Here is a 21208-nt window from a genome sequence, read left to right on the forward strand (position 1 = left end):
GGGTGGGGTGTTAATTTGATAGGACTGATGTCCTTATAAAAGGAGGAACACCAGTTGTGTGTGTGTGTGTGTGTGTACATGCACAGAGAAAGAAAAGGCCATGTGCAGAAGGTGCACAGAGAGAAGACAACCATTTGCAAGCCGAGGAAAGACGCCTGAGGAGGAACCTAATCTGTCAACACTTGCTGTTGGACTTCCAGCCTCCAGATCTGTGAGAAGTAAGTTTCTGTTGTTTAAATCACCCAGTCTATGGTATTTTGTTATGGCAGCCCCAGAAACTTAATATAGACATTTTCTGAATATCTGGCAAAAATTATGTGTAATACCATTTTGGCTTCTGCTTTTGTGTTGGGAGGTCCTTTAGTTATTTTCATGCATAAGTATTCAGAGTTTTTAATCCTTGCATATTTTGGAATTTTTATAGTTCTCCAGAAATCCACCTATTTTCAACCAGAGTTTCACCAATTTCTGGAAATAAACCTATCTCACTAGAATTTTAGTGGTATGTATATTTTCATAACACACTTTCATTATTTTTACCTATAATTCTCTCTCTGGTAATTTCCCCCAATTCATTACACTGTTCCCCTTCCTGAAACACTCTTCCCTCAAATGTCCATTTGACTTACTCTTCACTTCATTCAAATGTTCACTCAAATATCCTTCCCTCATTGTGGCCTTCTTGAATAATTAGGATTACAACTGTTGGCTCTTGGTCCCTCGCCCTTACCACTCTACTCTGCATCACAGAACTCATCATCCTCCAATTGACTGCATAGTTTTGTACTTATTTTTAACTCTTTTTGTCTCTGCCTACCCTAATTCAAGTTCCTTGAGGACATGGAGTTTGGTCTGTTATTTTTTGCTATTGCTACCAACCTGCTCTAAAGAGAGCCTAGCACTTTGCATGTGCTCAGTGCATAACTGAGAAAATGAAGGAACTAATCAATCCTCCATTTGGTTTATTTTCATCTTCCCTTTCTTAATTTTCAACTAGTCAATCCCATGAGTGTGTCCATTTTATGAATCCTTCAAAGAATCATCATTTGGGATGTTTTACTCATTTTTTAAAATTGTTATCTAATTTTAGATTTCTTCCCTTTATTTCAGCCTCTTTGCTGGAAGTCAAGTATCTCTTCCTCCTCCTTCCATACAAATCTAAATTAAATCCATAGATCTACTAATCCCAACCTTTTTTGTATTGCCATTCTATTGTAGAGGAGAGAAAAAGAAATATTTTCCCTCTATCATCATAGGTTCTGTTGCTGGGGTCCTGTTAATTAGACAATAGATTAATTAACAAGAAAAAAACAAAAGTTTATTAACACACTCCCACATTCATTTGGAATGCTCAATAATGAGTAACTCAAATGGGTAGTTAGAAGCTGGACTTATACAGGCATCTTAACAAAACAAAAAACACAATACATTTTTAAAGGAATAACAAAACAAAGAAAAAGGACTTTGATCTTCTAGGGGCAGCAAATGTGGGAGGGCAAATAATATGGGGGAAACTAATGGTAATTAAGGGCTAATTTCAGCAAGATTTCTTATGTAGTTTCCTTTGGTGTTGTCTCAGAGCTACCCTGGGTTTAGAGTTTTTCTCTGGTAGAGAGTGGAGGGAATACTTGATAGGGGAAAGGGACAGTTTTACAAATTTATATCCTGCTTTTAGGTAAATAGAGGAGGGCAGAGAGCTTTTCTTATATCTGCTTCTTCTCAAGTGCCTTTAACTCAAAATATTCCTTTTGCCAAAGTGGCATATTTTGGGGTGGTATATTCTACTATCCCTTACTATGATAAGCATGTCTTTTAATAATCCATGAAAATAAATGCTCTTAGCATCACTCTGGACTCTACTTCAGCTGGCTATTTATTGCAAAAAAAAAAAAGCGTAAACTATGTAGTGAAGTTTAAAAGAATACCCTAGTAAACTGTGCTTCTGTGTTTTGATTCATTTTTTCATTACTTCTTTTTCTTTGGTGAATGACTATTCAAATAGTAGCACCAGTGGGTTAAAAGTTATAATCAGCCCTGCATTTACTGTTTCTCTTTTAAAATAATTTGATGGATTGAACTCATTTTACTACATTTAATTACTTAACTATACTTTTCAACCTAAAGGTATAAAAGGTCAAATGCTAAACTTGAGTATTTAAAGAGTCATTGGAGTAGTTATAGTGAAAAGAAGGGATTTAATGATTGTTGCTGAAACAGTATTTACCAGATAAATGCTGACTTCTTATTTCAAGATTTATTCACTAATATGCTACCATTACCATATTGCCATAGGAGAATTCTAAAGCTGAATATTATAAAGATGGAATGAAAACTTTGAATTCTGATCAATTTAAAACTCATTTGAATATCTGTTATAAATCATGTATATTCACTGCCATAGTAGTAATTAACTTAGCTTTATGCTGAGTTTTAATCTTTTTTTCTTTAATCAAAATATACCTGTTTTATGGTTATGTGATACAGAATTTAAACTAGGTCTATTGACAGCTGATTTTATAAGTAGATGACTTTAAAATTTTTTAGTATAGAGCAAAAGAAAATATATCTTACAGAAAAGCAACCAATAAACCTACCATAAGCAATAACATGAAGAGAAGGCTTTGGTGGTATTTATTTTAGGGATATTAACTGTTGAATGCTGGTAAAAATCTGTAGAGTTAAGTTTCTTTGTGTGACAGATTGGATTAAGTGAATTTTCTCTTAGAGAATGTAGGATATGAGCAAGGCATAAAAAGATGATTTTAAGTTCAAATAGGAATCATGATTAAAGCATTAAACTACCTAAATTTCCTTTGATTTTTAACCAAAAAAATAAATCAATAAAAAGATTTGCCTTATATAAGCATATGGTTAGGCATATGAAGTATAATAGTGAATTGCCACAGACAATTAAATCTAATACGAACCCGTGTATTTTGTAAATTCATGTTGTATTTAGATCACATGATTTTATTGCTAGAAGTGAATATAGAACATAATTAACAAACTTCTTAATTTTAAAGACATGGAAAAGTCCCAAAAAGTGACCAGAGCAAAACTGCATTAGAAAGGAACCAGTTTCCTGGAGATGAAGAGCATGAAGTTTCCAGTCCAGTCTTTAATATATAATGTTGGGTCACCCTGGGAAAGCCACTTCTCTAAGTTTCTACATTAAAACAGTGGGAAAAAATGGAGATGAAATTGCTTAGGAAGATAAAATGAGTGACAGACACACTATATGTATTTAGATGCAGTGACTTATGGATGAACTCCTTTAATTTTTGCAACAATCTCACAAGGCAGGTAGTATTCACTTCCCTATTTTAAGATCAGGTACTGGTGCATAGAGAAGAAACTTGCCCAAGATAATGTGGCTGAGAGGAAGGAGAATCACTATCCAAAGCCAGGCTGCCTGGTTTCACACTCAGTCACTTAACCACTATATATACTAATGAGGAGAAAAAAGGCAAAAGAAATATAGAAAAAATTAAAATTCCTTACAACTTACAGTCCATTGTCAAGTACTTGGGACAGGCAGAGTGACCTTCCTCAAGAAGCTTAGCTGTGTCAATGTTAATATTTTGATAGGGGCAAAAGGCAATCTTAACTTGAAATTAGCCTGACCTCGAGAATCCTATAAAAAATCCATTTGGAAACTTCCTTTGTCTCTACCCCCTGCCTCCAGGAAGATATATATTAACAATCATCTTCCAAGCATATGGCCCACTGATTTTATATATATATATATATATATATATATATATATATATGATCTCATGACTCTCATGACTAAGGTTTTACTACACAGTAGTAAATGATCTCATCCTAACAGCAGCTAGCTCCTCAAGGTCCTGGAAACCTTGCTTTCAAATTCCTTAGAGACTTAGCACTCTCCCTAACACCCCCCCACCAACTTCAAAGTATATAATCAGTCACTCCTCGCAACCTCCGAGCAGCTCTTTTCTGCCCACAGGCCTTGTCTCCATGTTTTATAAAACTATTCTTTTTGCACCAAAGACATCTTGAGAATTCTTTCTTGAGCGTTCTTTCCCAAACCCCAACATTGCACATCATATACAATAGCCTGTATATACATTGGTGAGCTTTCATGCAAGGGAAAGAAGAAGAAACCCGGTATATTTATCTTAACTGTGAATTTGTTCTATCCTTTGAACTATAACCATATCATCTCCATGATTATAATTATCTCCTTGCATTCTGGTTTTCATTCACTTCATTTTCCTAACATTGGTCTCTCACATCATATCAAGCCAAATTTAGAGACTATTCTTCTCTGCTGTAGCACTTTTCACCACCACACTAGCTCCCCCTTTGTGAGACTACCACCTCTCCTAGATAAATTACAAAATCATAACTTTCTTGAACTCATTGGGACCTGAGGTCACAAATTAATGAAATAACTGAATTCCAAAGACAGACATGCTCCACAAGGAGATAGGAATAGGTAGGTCCTTCAGGAGACCCAAAAGCCTGCCGGGCTGAAGAAGTTATGCTCAACCTTAATGAAAGTTGGAGCACTACAACTTAACATGACAAGAGGAAAATGTTGTAGAGACCTACTCAGACAGAGTTGGTATAGAAATTATTTTAAGAGCAAGGTATTTGATATTCAACAGATACCGAAAGAAAAGAAGCCCTCTCAAAGCTTCCCTTAACTGACTAAAAGCAAAAATTTCTGAGAAATGAGGACTGTCTTAAATTCTCTTTCTGAAGCAGTGTCTATTCCAGGAGAGAGACCACAGAGAGACACCATGGTAAACTTTTCATAAATGCCCTCTCCAGGAGTTCTTTTATGACCTTGAAGCAGATAGAAAGATCATTCACAGCTTCATAGACAAACATTATGACAAACTCTCTTATTTCTCATTTGTTCTGAAAACCCAACTGTCTTTCCTAAAGAAAGTCATTTGTTCTTCTATAGAAGTCATTTCTCTCTCCACTCCCTTTCTATTTACTAGGTTAGGTATACAAGTCTTTAAATACAGGGGCCCCTGGATAGTGCATTTGGTTAGGCCTCCAGGTTTTGGCCTAGGTTGTGATCTCAGAGTCATGAGATTCTTCCCTCTTCCTCTGACCTTCACACACCTGCTTTCTCTCTCTCTCTCTCTCTCTCTCTCTCAAATAAACAAATAAATCCTTTTTAAAAAGTCTTTAAATGTAGCCATTAGGAGAGCTAGCCACTTCTTTTGTTGGCTCCTGTGTACATGTGAATAGATCTTTTTCTGCTGTTAATCTGTCTCTTGACAGTTTCACTCCCACATCTCAGCTATTAAACTTTAGAGGATAGAAGAGAACATTTTTCCTTTTGTAAGGAAGGGTATTTCCTTATCTCCATAAAATTGGCAAACATCATAAAACTGAATAATGACTAATACTGACGGAGATGTGGGAGGGAGAAGCCCTCATCACTACCTCTGGGAGTAGAGACCATCTGGCTGGGCTCGGTATTGACAAAGATTCTCTTCTTGACCAAACTGTACTCAGGCTCATTGGGAGCTCCTCGAGGCTGATCTTGGGCTTGGGTCTTCATCCTGTAGAGTCTACTTTTAGCAAGAATCTCATTGGATCAATTTAAACAGAATTCATTCCCCACCCATAGTATCTGAAGAAACTTGTTTTTTTTGTTTTTGTTTTTGTTTTTTTATAGTAATCTCTGCACCTAAGATGGAGCTTGAACTCATGACTCTGAGATCAAGAGTGACATGTTCTTCTGACTGAGCCAGCCAGGCACCCCCACCATGAGATCCGGTCAGTCAGAACCTCTGAACAAATTCCTGATCCTCCCTTTTCCCCCTCAGGTGACATCTGGTCATCTGGCCTGCCATCAGCAAGGGTCCTGTTGGGTCTCTTTAGCAAACACTCTACCCTCTGAGTGATTTTCTACTCACCAAGCAAGCCCCCAGTCTGTTTCTTGCCTGGAAACCCCCACTCTTCCTTGTATTCAGAATTGAACCCAACCTCTCCCCACCATACCACAAATCCCCATTGTTGTAGAATCCAGATTAAAGTCTGCCTTACCATCTTTATTAAGAGTCAGAATTATTTTGTTTTTGACAATATAAAGAATAAGGTAGAAATCAAGGCCCCAGGTACAAGCTACAGAAAATTTCAAGAGGACCAGACCAGAACATATAAACGTGTTAATAAAAGTCATATTTATTAAGAAGACAGCTATCTATCATGGATTAGAGAATTATTACTGTTGGAAGGAATAACTTCCTCTGTCCTCTGCTCCTTCTACCTGGACTTAGAATCAATTTGACATAACACAGATCAACAGGAGAAAGTCAAATTTAATAGGCGGACTTATGGGGAAATCCACATATATATGAGATTACAAAGACAAGGAGGCAATGGGAAGCTTAATGTGAGCTAAGGAGAGGGGAAGCGTTTGAGAACACAAAGGAGAGAATACCATTAGCAGGAAGGTAAAAGGAGATGTTCCAAAAAAAGAAGTTTGTCCTAGCATGTGGATAAGTTTCTTAAGTAAAAGGAAATCTTTTTTTTTATTATTCATGAGAGACACACAGAGAGAGAGAGGCAGAGACACAGGCAGCGGGAGAAGCAGGCTCCATGCAGGGAGCCCGATGTGGGACTCCATCCCAGTACTCCAGGATCACACCCTGAGCTTGAAAGGCAAGAGCTCAACTGCTGAGCCACCTGGGCGTCCCAAAAGGGAGTCTTTGTTAATAGCTCTCATCCTGGTACAGGCTTTCCTTTCCAATGTACATTTAGGCAGTGAATGGGGAAGCACAGGGTTTTTTCTATACTTTCTGGGTTTTGATTACTTTTAACTCAAAATAATCTTAATGCCAAAGTGGCCCAGCTTGCAGCAGCCCACCCTTAGCCCTACACTAACAAAATATGGTGGTCATTATTCTGAAACAGTGAACAGAGAGCCTTGATGGAAGGGTAAAATGTAACCCCCCACCCCCAAATCAAATCTTAAATGCATAATGCTGTGTGAAAAAGTATGGAAAATAAGATTTACCAATCCTCAACTTTCTATTATATAATTTTAAACTCTTCTTGAATCTTTATGAAACTTCTAATTTCTTATTCCATTAGGTTTTTCTTTCAAGGTTTCAAGACCTCTGTTGTTCTTATTCCAATTTCCAGATTTAGATATATTAGCTCACATTTTCTTCATTCATTTTTAATTCTGCTTAATAATGAAAATAGTGTAATGACATAAAATTTGCCTCTGGTCTGTTAGTTTATCACAGTTTATAGGTGTTAACACTAAATATTGTAATAAAAATATGCTGTAATTGTAATTTGGTTTACTTTTTGAGCATGAAATTATTTTGCAATATATTTTAGTCTTCCACAAAGTTTTTAGAAAGCAATTTTTAGTCTATTGCTAATATTCAGTTTTATTTTATTGTATCAGAGAACATAATATATAAAATAGAACTATCATTAAAAAGTTTACCTTTTTAATTTATTAACTTTTTAAATCTGACATGATTACTTTTTAAAAACATTTTATGGGCAATTTAAAAGAGACATATTCTTGTAAAGAACTGAGCTTGACCTATATATCAAATGCATAGTTTAATGTTACAATTCTCAATCTATTTTCTTTCTTGCTCCTATAAAAATCAAAAGTATTACATCATAATTTATCTAATTTCATTCCTGTTTCTTACTATTTATATTCTAATGTAGTCCTTTCTTATACTCCAATTCTAATTCTTATATTCTAATATCTTTTTAATAGTTTATAACCTTCAATACTCTGATTTTTCTTGATTTAAGATTTATGACTGATATTTTGGTTAAAAATGTCACTATTATCATGAACAATTCTTTTTGATCTAGCTTATTAATTTTAGCCTATAATTCTGGTGGCATCCTACTTTTTGTTTGTTTGGTGTTCTTATTTTCATATTTCTGTTTACATTTGTTTTGTCATTTTATTTAGGTAGTTGGAAAACAATGCATCTCTTTTACATTTGTTAACACAAAGAATTTGCTTACGGTTATGTATTAATTATCCTGAAGTTTAAAGGAGAAGAGATAGATACATTGAACTGAACCTCCACTGCCTAATTCATAACATCAGAAACTCATATAGCTAGCACCTATAAACCCTAGGCTGGATACTGTTGACTATCAATTAGTAAGGTGATTGATGGTTGAATTTCACAAGGAATATACAACTTGTGATATCTGGATATCTATAAGTAATTTTTATCTAACAAATAATCCATCAAACCTTATTGAACAAATATAAATCTGACAACAGAGTTTTTATTTTTCAGCATGGACTAGGATTTATATTCTTTGTTTCTCCAAAGACTTCAAGAACATTTTCAGCCTCTAGTTCTATCATAAAAGTTCCCAAATTACTACATGTCTTAGAATCCTACTTTTTATTAAGTAGGATTAATCAAATCATTTTTAGAAAGCTTTTTCGCTAGGTCTTATAATTAAAAGCCTTCCAAACTCTCAGTGAGATTTTATTAACCATCTTTGGAAAAGGAGCATGTGTGTGTGTGTGTCTGTGTGTGTGTGGTGTGGGTGTGTGTGTGTAGGTATTAAATTTCTACCTTGAGAAAACATAGGCTTGTGATTTTAAAACTTTTGCACCTAAGTTGAGCAACAAGCAGCACCTTCCAGCAAAGGCCTAAGCGAATTATTTTCTGTTGTTGTTTTTTATTTAAAGATTTTTATCTCTTTATTCATGAGAGTGACAGAGAGTGAGAGAGGCAGAGACATAGGCCGAGGGAGAAGCAGGCTCCAGGCAGGAAGCCTGATGGGGTACTCGATCCCGGATCCCAGGATCAGGCCCTGGGCCGAAGGTGGACGCTCAGCTCAGCCCCTGAGTCACCTGGGGGTCTAGACTAAGCTAATGAAAATGTACAAGGGATTGTGTCATACTGTGTTTGTAATGGGGTAAAATCTCTCTTTACTAAGAAAGAGAGGGCAGCCCGGGTGGCTCAGCGGTTTAGCGCCGCCTTCGGCCCAGGGCCTGATCCTGCGGACCCGAGATCGGGTCCCCCCTCGGGCTCCCTGCATGGAGCCTGCTTCTCCCTCTGCTTGTGTCTCTGCCTCTCTCTCCGTGTGGCTCTCATAAATAAATAAAAATCAGTATACACCACATTTTCTTTATCCATTTACCTTTGATGGACATCTGAGTTGCTCCCAGCCCTTGGCTATGATAAAGAATGCTTCTATGAGGATGGAGGTCTCCTGGTGACCCTGCTTTCAATTCTTTTGACTACACGTAGCCCAGAAGTAGGATTGCTGGATTCTATGGTAGCTGTATTTTTAATTTTTTTGAGGAACTCTCATACTGTTTACATAGTGGTTGCACCATGTTACATTCCTATCAGCAATGCACAAGTGTCCTGATTTCTCCATATCCTTGCCAACATTTTATTTTTTAACAGTGGTCATCCTAATGGGTGTGAGGTGACCCTCATCGTGGTTGTGATTTGCCTTTTTTGATGGTTAGTGATGTGGAGCATCATTTCATAGGTTCATTGGCCATTTATACATCTTCTTTCAAGGAATGTCTGTACAGGCTCTTCGTCCTTTCTTCCATTGGGCTACTTGTTGCCTTGTGACGAAGTTCGTAGGAGTTTTTTGTATATTAACTTATTGTCAAATACATGGTTTGCACATATTTTTCCCATTCTATTCGTTGTCTCTTCACTCTCTAGATTGTATCCTTTGGTGCATTTGAAGTTTTATAGACCCCATTTGTCTATGTTTACTTGTTTGCTGGTGCTTTGGTATCGTAGTCAGGAAATCACTGCCAGGTCCGTGGATCCTGGGTGGCTCAGTCAGTAAGCATATGACTCAATGTCAGCTCAGGTCTTGATCTCAGGGTTGTGAGTTCAGGCCCCATAATAGGCTCCACCCTGGGTATGGAGCCTGTTGAAAAAAAGAAAGAAATCATTGGCAGATCTAATATTGTGAATCTTTTCCCTATGTTTCCTTGCAAGCGTTTTACAATTTTAACTTTTACGTTTAGTTCTTTGATACATTTTGAGTTAAGTCTTTGTACATGATGTCAGGCAAGAGCCCACTTTATTGTTTTGCATGTAGATACTCAGTGTTTTCAACAGCATTTGTTAGAGAGACTCTCCTTTCCCTATTGAGTAGTTTTTACATCCTTTTTGAAGATTACCCGACCATATACATGAGGCTTTCTTTCTGGTTCTGTTACACTTCACTGGTCTGTGTAGACCTACCTTTATACCAGGGCCATGCTATTTTGACTTCTTTAGCTGGACAATGTATCGAAATGAGGACATGTGAATTCTCCCACTTTGTTCTTTTTTCTCAAAGTTATCTGGGCTATTTGGCTTCCCTTGATTCCAAATAATTTTAGGACGGATTTTTCGATTTCTGGAAAAAAAATGGTATCGGGATTTTGATTTTGATCCTGTGAAGTACTTTGGGCAGCATTGACATTTCAGCAATATTAAGTCTATCATCGGGACGCCCGGGTGGCTCTGTGGTTAAGCGTCTGCCTTTGGGTCAGGGCATGATCCTGGAGTCCCCGGATCGAGTCCCCCATCAGGCTCCCTGCACGGGGCTTGCTTCTCTCTCTGCCTGTGTCTCTGCCTCGCTCTCCGTGTGTCTCTCATAAAAAAATATTAAGTCTATCAACTTATGAACACAAGATATCTATTTTTGGTTTTTTTTTATTTTTTTTTATTATTTTTTTTTAATTTTTTTATTTATTTATGATAGTCACAGAGAGAGAGAGAGAGAGGCAGAGACACAGGCAGAGGGAGAAGCAGGCTCCATGCACCGGGAGCCTGACGTGGGATTCGATCCCGGGTCTCCAGGATCGCGCCCTGGGCCAAAGGCAGGCGCTAAACCACTGCGCCACCCAGGGATCCCCTATTTTTGGGTTTTTTTTTAAAACATTACTCTTACATATGTTTTCTCATTTTCAGTGTATGATTCTTTCACTTCTTTCATTAATCTTATTCCTGAATATCTTACTTTTTTCAGTGTTGTGGTAAATGGAGTTGTGTTCTTGAGTTCCACTTCAAATTGTTCATTGTTAACATATAGAGATGCAAGTGCTTCTTGGTGTGTTGGTTTTCATTTCTGCAACCTTGTTGAATTTGTTTACTGCTTCTAACTTTTTTAATCCTTACGATTTCTACGTATAAGATTATGGTATATGCAAATATGATTATTCTTCTTCCTTTCCAGTTTGGATGTTTTTTGTTTCTTTTACTTGCCTAATTGCTCTGGCTAAGTTTTCTAGTACTATATTTGATGGAAAGGCCAGAGTAAAGAACTTTATTTTGATCCTATTTTTAGAGGAAAAGTTTGAGTCTTTTGCTATTTTGCACATTCTTTTTTTGTTTCTTAAATTACACTTAGGAATGAAATCATATGGTATTTGTGTTTCTCTGACTCACTTATTTCACTTAGTATTACTCTTTAGCTCCATGTACGTCATTCCAAATGACGAGATTTCATTCTTTTGTATAACTGTATAATACTCCATCGCATATGTACCACGTCTTCTTTATCCATTCATCTATTCTTTCTAGAGTTCCTTGAGATACTTATATATATATTTTTTTCAGTATGTGTTTATAGCATTAAGCTCTCCTAGAAATCTTTTGCTGCAGCCTAAATATTTTAGTATATTGGGTTTCCTTGTTTCATTTGTTTCGAGATACTATGTATTTATGTAAGAAAGAGAACCCAGGAGTGGGTTGGGGCAGGGGGAAAGGAGAGGGAGAATCTTAAGCAGGCTCCACACTCACTGCAGAACCCGGCACAGGGCTCGATCTCAAGATCCTGAGATCCTGATCTGAGCCAAATCAGGAGTCGAAGGCTTAACCAACTGAGCCACCCAGATGGCCTCAAGATGCTTTTTAATTTCCCCCTTAAGTTATTCTATGAAAGAATTTTTTCTTCTTTGACCTGTTGGTTGTTAAGAGAACGTTGTTTCATAATTGGCTCTTTATACATCCGGGACTTCACTAATGCGGTGGTCACTGGCCAGGCACATGTGACAATTTACATTAAAATTAATTAAAATTATATAAAATTTTATATAATTGAGAAAATTCACTTTCTCAATCACACTCGCCATATATATCAGATATGTAATAACCACATACCATATTGGGCAGCACTAGTAGACAGTATTTCCTTTTTACAGTAGGATCTATTGGTAGTCTTGATATAGATAGAATAATAGTTGTCAACCAGGTGCAATTTTGTCCCCCATGGGACGTACGGCAATATCTGGAAACATGTTTGATTTCACAGGTAGGGGATCCGTGTTTTACTGGCATCTAGTGTAGAGTTCCGGAAAGCTGTTAAAATCCCGTAATTCACAGGACAGCCCCCCAACAAAGGCTCATCCGGCCCACATGCCAGTAGTTTTGACGGTGAAAACCTTTGCCCTATAATATGTTTCAGCAGGAGGTGGAGGGCTCGTTGTTTTTCCCTCTGATTGGCCAGTTGCCTAGACCCCCTCTGCTGTGTGTATTCAATCCATCCTCTGCTTACTGCTGGTGAACTTTAGGCTAAAAATGTGTTTTGGTTTTTTTGTTTTTGTTTTTGTTTTTTTTTTTCACTTAAATGGTGGAGAAGGTCCTATTCCTTGCTAATTAGCATACAATTTTTTTTAAGTGAAATTGATAGTTAAGGCCCTTTACAATGAAAGAATACATATTTTATTTTATTTTTTTATTTTTTAAAGATTTTCTTTATTTATTCATGAGAGAGACACAGAGGGAGAGAGAGGCACAGACACAGGCAGAGGGAGAAGCAGGCTCCACGCAGAAGCCTGACGTGGGACTTGATCCTGGGTCTCCAGGATCACACCCTGGGCCGAAGGCAGTCACCAAACCACTGAGCCACCCGGGCGGCCCAGCATACAATTTTAAAAAATCGACTTTTGCTGTCTTACAGGTTCTTTGACTCTGCACATATAGACAAATCTCTGTTTCTGGCTCATCATGGCTTCCACTTCAAGGTAAGTGCCTTTGTTGAAAGCCTTTATGAAGGGCCACACCCAGGACATTTTTAGCTCTTGGTCCTCTGGCCTCACTAAGCATATGGTGTCTAGGAAAGAAAAAGGAGGAAGAGAGAGCAGAAAAGGGAGATTGAGGAAAGATGAGGCAAGCAGGGTAGTGCATGTGGTATAGGTGAGGCTTTGTAGCTCCAGGGTCTGCACTGTGTCTGAAAATGTGATTTATTTCTCTCATCTTATTTTTTTTCAGAGAGAGGGAGAGAGAGCACAAGGGGGAGTTAGAGAGAGAGGGAGAACACGCTCCAGATTGAGCACGGAGCCCGATGTGGGACTCGACCTCATGACCCCGAGATCAGGATCCAAGCTGAACCCAACAGTTGGTCACATAACTGACTGTGCCATCCAGGCGCCCCTTCCTCATCTTTTAATGCACAAGGTGCTTGCTACTGGACTACCATGGTCCCTGCAAGCTTTACCATTCCATGAGTCTTCTTTCCTTACTTTTTTCAAGTTTTTACTTAAATTCTAGTTACTTAACATATACTGTAATATTGGTTCAAGACTAGTGTTTAGTGATTCATCACTTACCTATAACACCCAGTGCTCATCACAACAAGTGCCCTCCTCACTGCCAATCACCACGCCAATCCCATGCCCTCCTTCCCTCCAGCAAGCCTGTTGTTCTCTGTACTAAAGAATCTCTTATAGTATACCTCCCACTCTTTTCCTTCCTTCCCCTATATTCGTTTGTTGTTGTTGTTGTTGTTGTTGTTGTTGTTGTTGTTTTAATTCCACATATGAGTGAAATCATCTGGTATTTTCTCTGAATGACTGACTTTGCTTAACATATAGAATACACTCTAGGTCCTTTCTTTGGTGTTAGTAGTGATCTCTCCTTTCTCATCATGATTTTATTAATTTGAGTGTTTTCTGTCTTCTTTCAAATAAGGCTGGCTAATGGTTTATCTACCTTATTAATTGTTTCAAAGAACCAACTCCTGGTTTTGTTGATCTGTTCCACAGTTCTTCTGGTCTCTATTTCATTGAGTTCTGCTCGAGTCTTTTTTAACCCTCTTCTTCTGCTGGGTGTAGGATCTATTTGCTGTCTTTGACCAGCTCCCTTAGGTGGAAGGTTAGCTTTTGTATTTGAGTTCTTTCCAGTTTTTGGATGGATGCTTGTATTGCGATGTATTTCCCCCCCTCAGGACTGCTTTTGCTGTATCCCAAAGATTTTGAATGGTGGTGTCTTCATTCTCATTAGTTTCCATGAATCTTTTTAATTCTTCTCTAATTTCGTGGTTGACCCTTTCACCTTGTAGCAGGATGGTCCTTAACCTCCACATATTTGAAATCCTTCCAAACTTCTTCTTGTGATTTAGTTCTAGTTTCAAAGCATTATGGTCTGAAAATACACAGGGTCGATCCCAATCTTTTGGTATCAATTAAGACCTGATGTGTGACCCAGTTTGTGGTCTCTTCTGGAGAAAGACCCATGTGCACTTGAGAAGAATGTGTATTCAGTTGCGTTTGCATGTAAAGTTCTGTAAATATCTGTGAAATCCATCGGGTCCAGTGTATCATTTAAAGCTGCTGTTTCTTTGGAGATGTTGTGCTTAAAAGACCTGTGGATTGCAGAAAGCGCTACATTGAAGTCACCAAGTATAAGTGTATTATTATCTAAGTATGTCTTAACTTTGGTTATTAATTGATTGATATACTTGGCGGCTCACGCATCCGGGCCATAAATATTCATGATTGTTAGGTCCTCTTGTTGGATAGATCCTTTAAGTATGATATAGTGTCCCTCTTCACCTCTCACTACAGTCTTTGGGACAAACTTTAATTTATCTGATCTAAGGATGGCTACCCCTGCATTTATTGAGGACTCTTTGAATGGTACACAGTTCTCCAACCTTTTATTTTCAGGCTGTAGGTGTCCTGATGTCTAAAATGAGTCTCTTGGAGACAGCAAATGGATGGGTCTTGCTTTTTTTTATCCAGTCTGAAACCCTGCGCCTTTTGATGGGGTCATTAAGCCCATTCACGTTCAGAGTTACTATTGACAGATATGGATTTAGTGTCATCATGATACCTATTCAGTCCCTGTTTTTGTGGATTGTTTCCTTGGACTTCCCCTTTCTTTTACAGGGTCCCCCTTAATATTTCTGGCAGAGCCGGCTTGGTGGTCACATATCCTGTCAGTTTCTGCCTCTCTTGGAAGCTCTTTATCTCTCCTTCTATTCTGAATGAGAGCCTTGCTGGATAAAGTATTCTTGGCTGCAGGTTCCTCTCATTTAGGACCCTGACTGTATCCTGCCGGCCCTTTCTCACCTCCCAGGTCTCTGTGGAGAGGTCTGCTGTTGTCCTAATGCTTCTCCCCATAAAAGCTAGTGATTTCTTGTCTCTTGCTGCATTAAGGATCTTCTCTTTATCTTTGGAATTTGCAAGTTCCAGTATTAAATTAAATGTTAAATGTTGAGTGGTTTTTATGGATTTAAGCGGGGGGGAGGGGCGATCTCTCTATCTCCTGGATCTAAATGCCTGTTTCCCTTCCCAAGTTAGGAAAGTTTTCAGCTATGATTTGTTCAAATACATAATCTGGACCTCTGTCCCTTTTGGCGCCCTCGGGAACCCCAATTAAACGTAGATTTTTCCTTCTGAGGCTGTCGTTTATTTCCCTTAACCTATCCTCATGGTCTCTTAATTGTCTTTCTTTTCTTCCCTCAGTTTCCGCCCTTGCCATCAACTTGTCTTCTGTGTCACTCACTCGTTCTTCTACCTCGTTAACCCTGGTCGTTAGGACCTCCAGTTTGGATTGCATCTCATTTAACTGATTTTTAATTTCAGCCTGATTAGATCTAAATTCTGCAGTCATGAAGTCTCTTGAGTCCTTTATGCTTTTTTCTAGAGCCACCAATAGCTTTATAATTGTGCTTCTGAATTGGCTTTCTGACATTGAATTGTAATCCAAATCTTGTAACTCTGTGGGAGAGACGACTGTTTCTGATTTCTTTCTTTTGAGGTGAGTTTTTCCTTCTAGCCATTTTACTCAGTGCGGAGTGGCCAAAAACAAGTTGTACAGGAATAAGGAGAAAAAGAGAGAGAGAGAAAAAAAGAAAAGAAGAAATAAAAAAGAAAAAAGGGGGTGGGGAAACAACAGAAACAAACAGCAAAGAAAAAAACAAGGGGCAGTATCCTCTGATTCTATATACTGTCAATCCCTCGGCTTCCCCTGGAACTTTCCAGTGCTGCTTGGTCAATACCTTGCCTTTCCCCTGACCTTCTAGCTGGTCTTTGGGGGAGGGGCCTGCTGTGTTGATTCTCAGGTGTGTGCACCTGGGGAGCTGCCCAGGCCCAGGTGTGTGCACCTGGGGAGCTGCCCAGGCCCCTGCCAGGTGTATGGCTCAGTGGGAGTTGTTTATCTGTGAGGCCCCTGCTCAGTCCCAGGTACAGGGTGACACCAGGAGGGACAACAACAGTGGGGGCGGCCAGCTGTGCAACCCTGGAGTCAGCTCCCGCAGTGACTACCGCAGCTCCCAGTGCGCAGGGGCCTGGATGCTCCAGGGGCGGGCCCGCCGATCTGTACAGCTCGGGCCGCCCGGGGGCAGGAGCCACCTGGCTGTCCTGTGTCCTCCCGGCCTCTGCCTGACCCGGGGGAGCACCCGATCCTGGGCTGTGTCCCCTGGCGCCCTGGGCTCTGGGACCTGTGACACTGTGAATGGACCTAAAGTGTAGGTCCACGATGTATAATTTAAAAGCATCAGAGTGAATTTTGTTTGAAGTTAACTTATACTTTATTACAATAAAACTCATAAGCCACAGGTTAAAGAAAAAGTCAAAATATAGAAACAGTGAAATGACACGGGAAGGGCAAGCCTCCATTGGGCTGCAGGCATGACGAGCCCTGCGGTGGGAGCTGGGGCGGGCTCCCGAGGAGGTCAGGGGGCTGCGCAGAGGTTGAAGCCAGTTGTCCCAGAGGCAATTGGCGGCTCTGGCACTCTGGGGACCCCGGTTGCAGGTGCCAGGGCCTGCTCCTCCTCCGGGGTGGCCGCAGGTGCACGTGGCTCGTCCAGGGCGCAGCCGTGATCTACAGCAGTGACCACTATCTGCAGGGGCTTCGCCTCTCCAGCTGGCACCTCAGCTGGGGCCAAGCCCTCAGCCCCAGCAGCCAGGGCGGCCTCGAGCACTTCAGGCCCATTCGAGGCAGCAGGCCCCACAGTTGGGGCTGGGGCGGGCTCTGGAAGTGCTTCAGGGTCTTTTGCTCGGGCCGAAGCTGTAGCTGCAAGAAGACAAAGTATCACCACCAGGACGGACTTTCCACGTCCCTCCCAAATCAAGGACACTCTTCCCACCGCTCAACGTGTGGGGGGACAAGAGCCCTGGGAGGTGTCCCCAGCCTGCAGCTCGTGGGGATGGGGTGTGAGCCGAACCCCTGCTCCCGGCCCAGCTGCACGGACGCTGGATCCGTGGGGCCCACCCTGTCCCCAGCTCGGACACCCCCAAGCCTCCTCACCCCCAGCCTCTGGCTCCGATGCATGGAGGCGTCTGAGTTGTTGCAGGTAACGCCGGGCACGGAGCTCCACGTCTGTGCCTGGCATGCGCTGCCTTATGAATTCCAGAATCTTCTTCAGGGAGGCAGATTGGGGGAGCCGACAAAAGTCCTCCTGATAATAGTCCATCCATGTCTCCAGGATGCAGCAGATGGCCCTGGGGAGGGACAGGTGGGCACAGGCGTCAGAAGACAGGGCTCCCTCACACCGAGGTGTCCCGGGGAAGCCCTGCAGGACCCGGGGCCTCGGCCTCCCGCGCGGGGCTGTCGGAGGCCAGTCCTGCTCCTCGTCCACCCGCCACCTGGCGGTCCTGCCTGCCACAGGCCTGCTCCCCGAGGAGGGGCTGGCACGAAGCCTCTGTGCGGGGGAGCCCACGCCCAGCGGTGTGACCATCACGGTCTTTGCTGGGAAGCGGGGCTCCCTCCTCAGCCTGGCTCCCTGCCCACTTCCCCTTGAATCCACCGGCAGGCGTCCGGGGATGGGGGGCGTCTGGCCTGTCATTGCCCTCACTGCACACACTGTCGCTCTGGGAAGGTCCAAGCCAGGAGGGCTCGGGCTCTGTGTCCTGCCAGGCCTTGCCAGGAGCCACCTGGGACCTCCACTTTCCCTCCCTGTGGCTCTGCGCTGCCTCCCTCATGAGGGGCCCCGGGGGGTGTCCTTCCACTGACTCTAATCTGCCGTCTCCCAGGGGGCCAGGGCCACCGGGTCTGTGAGCCCTCAATGGCCCTCGTGGCAACCTGCTGTGCACTGGGTCCAGGTGCCACCAGATTGGGGAGTGCGATGCTCCCCACCCCCTCTGCTCTGGGTCCCAGGGTGGGGCAGACAGAGGGCTGGGAGGGGCGGGCATGGAGCAAGTCTCCCTTAGGGGTCCCAGTGCTCTCCCACCAAGCCCACACCCTATTCACGGCTCTCCTTTCCTCTTTTCCTGAAGGGTCCTTAGACCTTTACCCTGTCACGGGAATTGCAGATGTGTGGGGTGAGGGTCCAGCACCCCGGCCCACAGCCCCCTCGCTGCCCTCCTGGAGAGGGAAGGCCCTCGGGCAGGGGCCGGAGTCACTCACAGTTTCCAGCGCTGCAGGACCGCGTCGTCGCCACCACTCGCAGCTGCGATGCACCCATATCTAGGGGAGGGCGGGGGCATCCCACGAATCATCCTGTGGCCGCGACCTCTCACCGTGGGGGCTGTCACCTCTGACCCCCGACTAGGCCGGAGCCCCGGGGGCCGTCAGCTCTGTGCGGGGGGCCACGGGCAGCCCCCGGAGAAGCGCCCGCACCTGCCGGGGCCTCCTGAATGCTTGAGCATGAAAGGCTCCGGCCAGGCCCACGGCCGATATCTGAGTGGGCCTGGGCGCCCGGGGACCCCGGGGTCCCCCTGTGTGGTTGCCCCAGGACACAGCCCCCCGATGGACTCTCCAACCTCCCTTTCAATGCGAAAAGAGGCCAGCTCAGGACCCCGGTGACGGTGGGGAGGAGGCACAGGCCCCGTCACGGGGGAGGAGGACGGCTGCGGAGCACAGGCACAGCCCCTCTGGCCGACCCGCCACAGGCCAGGCCCCGGGGCTGCCCTCCGGGACCCCACTGTGCCCTGGGGGACTCTGCTCCAGGCGGGGGAGCGGCCCGAGGCCGGGCAGCTCAGAACCATTCCCCGCCTCCCCACCAGCAGGTGGCCCACCCCGGGCTGCGGAGGCGCAGGTGCTCACTTCGTAAACAGCAGATCCAGCACCTCGTCGGTGGTGGCAAATCCATGACAGTTGTCTAAAAAGATGAAAACGGAGATGACATCCCTGCGCAGCAAGGCGGGCAGCAGTTGTTGGAATTCCTGCTCCAGCAGCTCCGTCCGGCTGGGCTTCGTCGGGCAGATGGGAGGCGCCTTCCCGGCCGAGGCCCTTGCACCCTGAGGTGGGACAGAGGGGACGTGCATGGAGCCGCCGGGAGGCCTGGGGTGGGAGCGCAGCCCGCAGCCCGAGCTCTCGGGGGCCGTGGGGGGCAGGAGTGCCCCCGGCAGGAACCCGGGCCTTGATGCCTGTGGCTCAGTCACTTAGCCTCTGACTCTGGGCTGTGGCTCAGGTCGTGGCCTCAGCACCCTGGGATCCCGCCCTGGCAGGCCCTGCGCTTGGGGCCCAGTCTGCTTCAGGAGCCTGGGTCTCCCTCTCCCCTCCCTGCTCTCTGCCTGTCTCTTACACAAACAAGACAAACTATCCGATAAAGAAACAATCTTAGAGGATAAATGTTCAAAAAATTTTGGATCAGTACAAGGACCTCAAGAGACACAGAGAGACAGAGACCGAGAGAGACAGACACACAGACAGAGGGAGAAGCAGCCCTGGTGCAGAGAGCCCGAGGCGGGACTCGATCCCGGGCCTGCGGGGTCAGGGCCTGGGCGGAAGGCAGGCGCTAAACCCCTGGGCGACCAGGCCGCCCCTGAAGGCTCTGCTCTGATATTCCTACACCTCTGTGCACAGGGACTCTGCATCTGGCCCAGGCAGGGGCAGGGCCCTGGGGCAAGTGTGGGGAGCAGGGGAATGCAGACTCATGTGGGAGCAGGAGTGTAGGGGGGAGCCCAGGGGAGTAGCAGGCTGGCCTCTGGGACCCGGGGCCCTTCGTGCCGCATCGGGGACCCGGGTGTCGGGGGTGCCCCGGCCCCTGCACTCATTTGAGCCCGCGCTGGCCTCTGTTAGCTGCGCAGGGCACTTCCCAGTTCCTCGAGGCGGTGGGGCAGAGCACCCCTTCCTCCCGCTCGCGCCCCCTGTCCCGGGTGGAGCTCTGTGGAGACAGTGCCCGGCAGCCAGGCAGGAGGCCTCAGCGCCCGGTCCGGCCGCCTCGGCTGGGCCGCACCCCCAGCGGCCCCCATCCAGACACACCACAGCGCAGGCGGCACCCCCCCGCCCCAAGGAGAGCAAAGGGATGCGGCTGCAGGGCCTCGGGGGGACTCTGGGGCGGGTAAGAGGACCTCAGGAGCCCTGTTTGCACCCTGCCCACCTTGACCTCAGGGTGACCCTGAAGGGATCACCGGGGAACCTGCCGCCCTGCAACGTCCCCCAGCCTGGATGCACCTGCCCACACATCCCTGTTTCCCTGAAGCTGAAGAGGAGGGGATGGGGCCACCCAGGATGGCTGGCACAGGGGGCCTGGCCTGGCCTGCTCTGGCTTACCTGACGGCGCCTCCTGATAAACGCCCTGAGGCGTTGGTTTTTATGCTGGAGCCAAAGCCTACAGCATTGGAACAAGCGGCACCCCTGGGGTTCCTGGGAGCCAGAGCCCCCAGAGGTGGGCCGGCAGCAGGAGAACATCTTCCAGGAGCGGATGTCTCCAGCCAAGTGAGCCTGAGGTGGGGCTGCACTAGATGCGGTTGCCTGGTCACGGGGGTTCCAAGTTCTGTTGGGCTCTGTGTCACGGGAGTGACCTCACTTCCTGGGACCCCCTCCCTGACCCCCACCTGATCCTGGGGACCCGAGATTGAGTCCCCCCTCAGGCTCCCTGCATGTGTCTCTGCCTCTCTCCCCGTGTGTCTCTCATAAATAAATAAAAATCAGTATACACCACATTTTCTTTATCCATTTACCTTTGATGGACATCTGAGTTGCTCCCAGCCCTTGGCTATGATACAGAATGCTTCTATGAGGATGGAGGTCTCTTGGCGACCCTGCTTTCAATTCTTTTGACTACA

The 21208-nt window shown here is 44.3% G+C and overlaps 1 protein-coding gene across 1 annotated transcript; it reads right to left on the bottom strand.

Moving 5' to 3' along the window:
- Positions 1–16780: 16780 nt before the first annotated feature.
- On the bottom strand, positions 16781–20941 carry LOC112675775 (ral guanine nucleotide dissociation stimulator-like). The gene is made up of 5 exons (XM_025472561.3): positions 20694–20941; positions 19242–19435; positions 18603–18662; positions 17505–17698; positions 16781–17270 (listed from the first exon to the last, which is right to left on the bottom strand). Exons 1-5 carry the CDS (start codon positions 20829–20831, stop codon positions 16930–16932), a joined length of 927 nt encoding a protein of 308 aa, XP_025328346.3. The 5' UTR covers positions 20832–20941; the 3' UTR covers positions 16781–16929.
- Positions 20942–21208: the final 267 nt, after the last annotated feature.

This window comes from Canis lupus, chromosome 16 (genome assembly GCF_003254725.2).
Source record: "Canis lupus dingo isolate Sandy chromosome 16, ASM325472v2, whole genome shotgun sequence".
Taxonomy (NCBI): domain Eukaryota; kingdom Metazoa; phylum Chordata; class Mammalia; order Carnivora; family Canidae; genus Canis; species Canis lupus.

Coding starts and splice junctions, on each gene's coding strand:
- LOC112675775 (XM_025472561.3), bottom strand. CDS start 20,831: ATGTTCTCCTGCTGCCGGCCCACCTCTGGGGGCTCTGGCTCCCAGGAA. Junction 17,699..18,602: donor GTCCTGCAGCGCTGGAAACT/GTGAGTGACTCC, acceptor GTCCCTCCCCAG/GGCCATCTGCTGCATCCTGG. Junction 17,271..17,504: donor ATCGGAGCCAGAGGCTGGGG/GTGAGGAGGCTT, acceptor GTCTTCTTGCAG/CTACAGCTTCGGCCCGAGCA.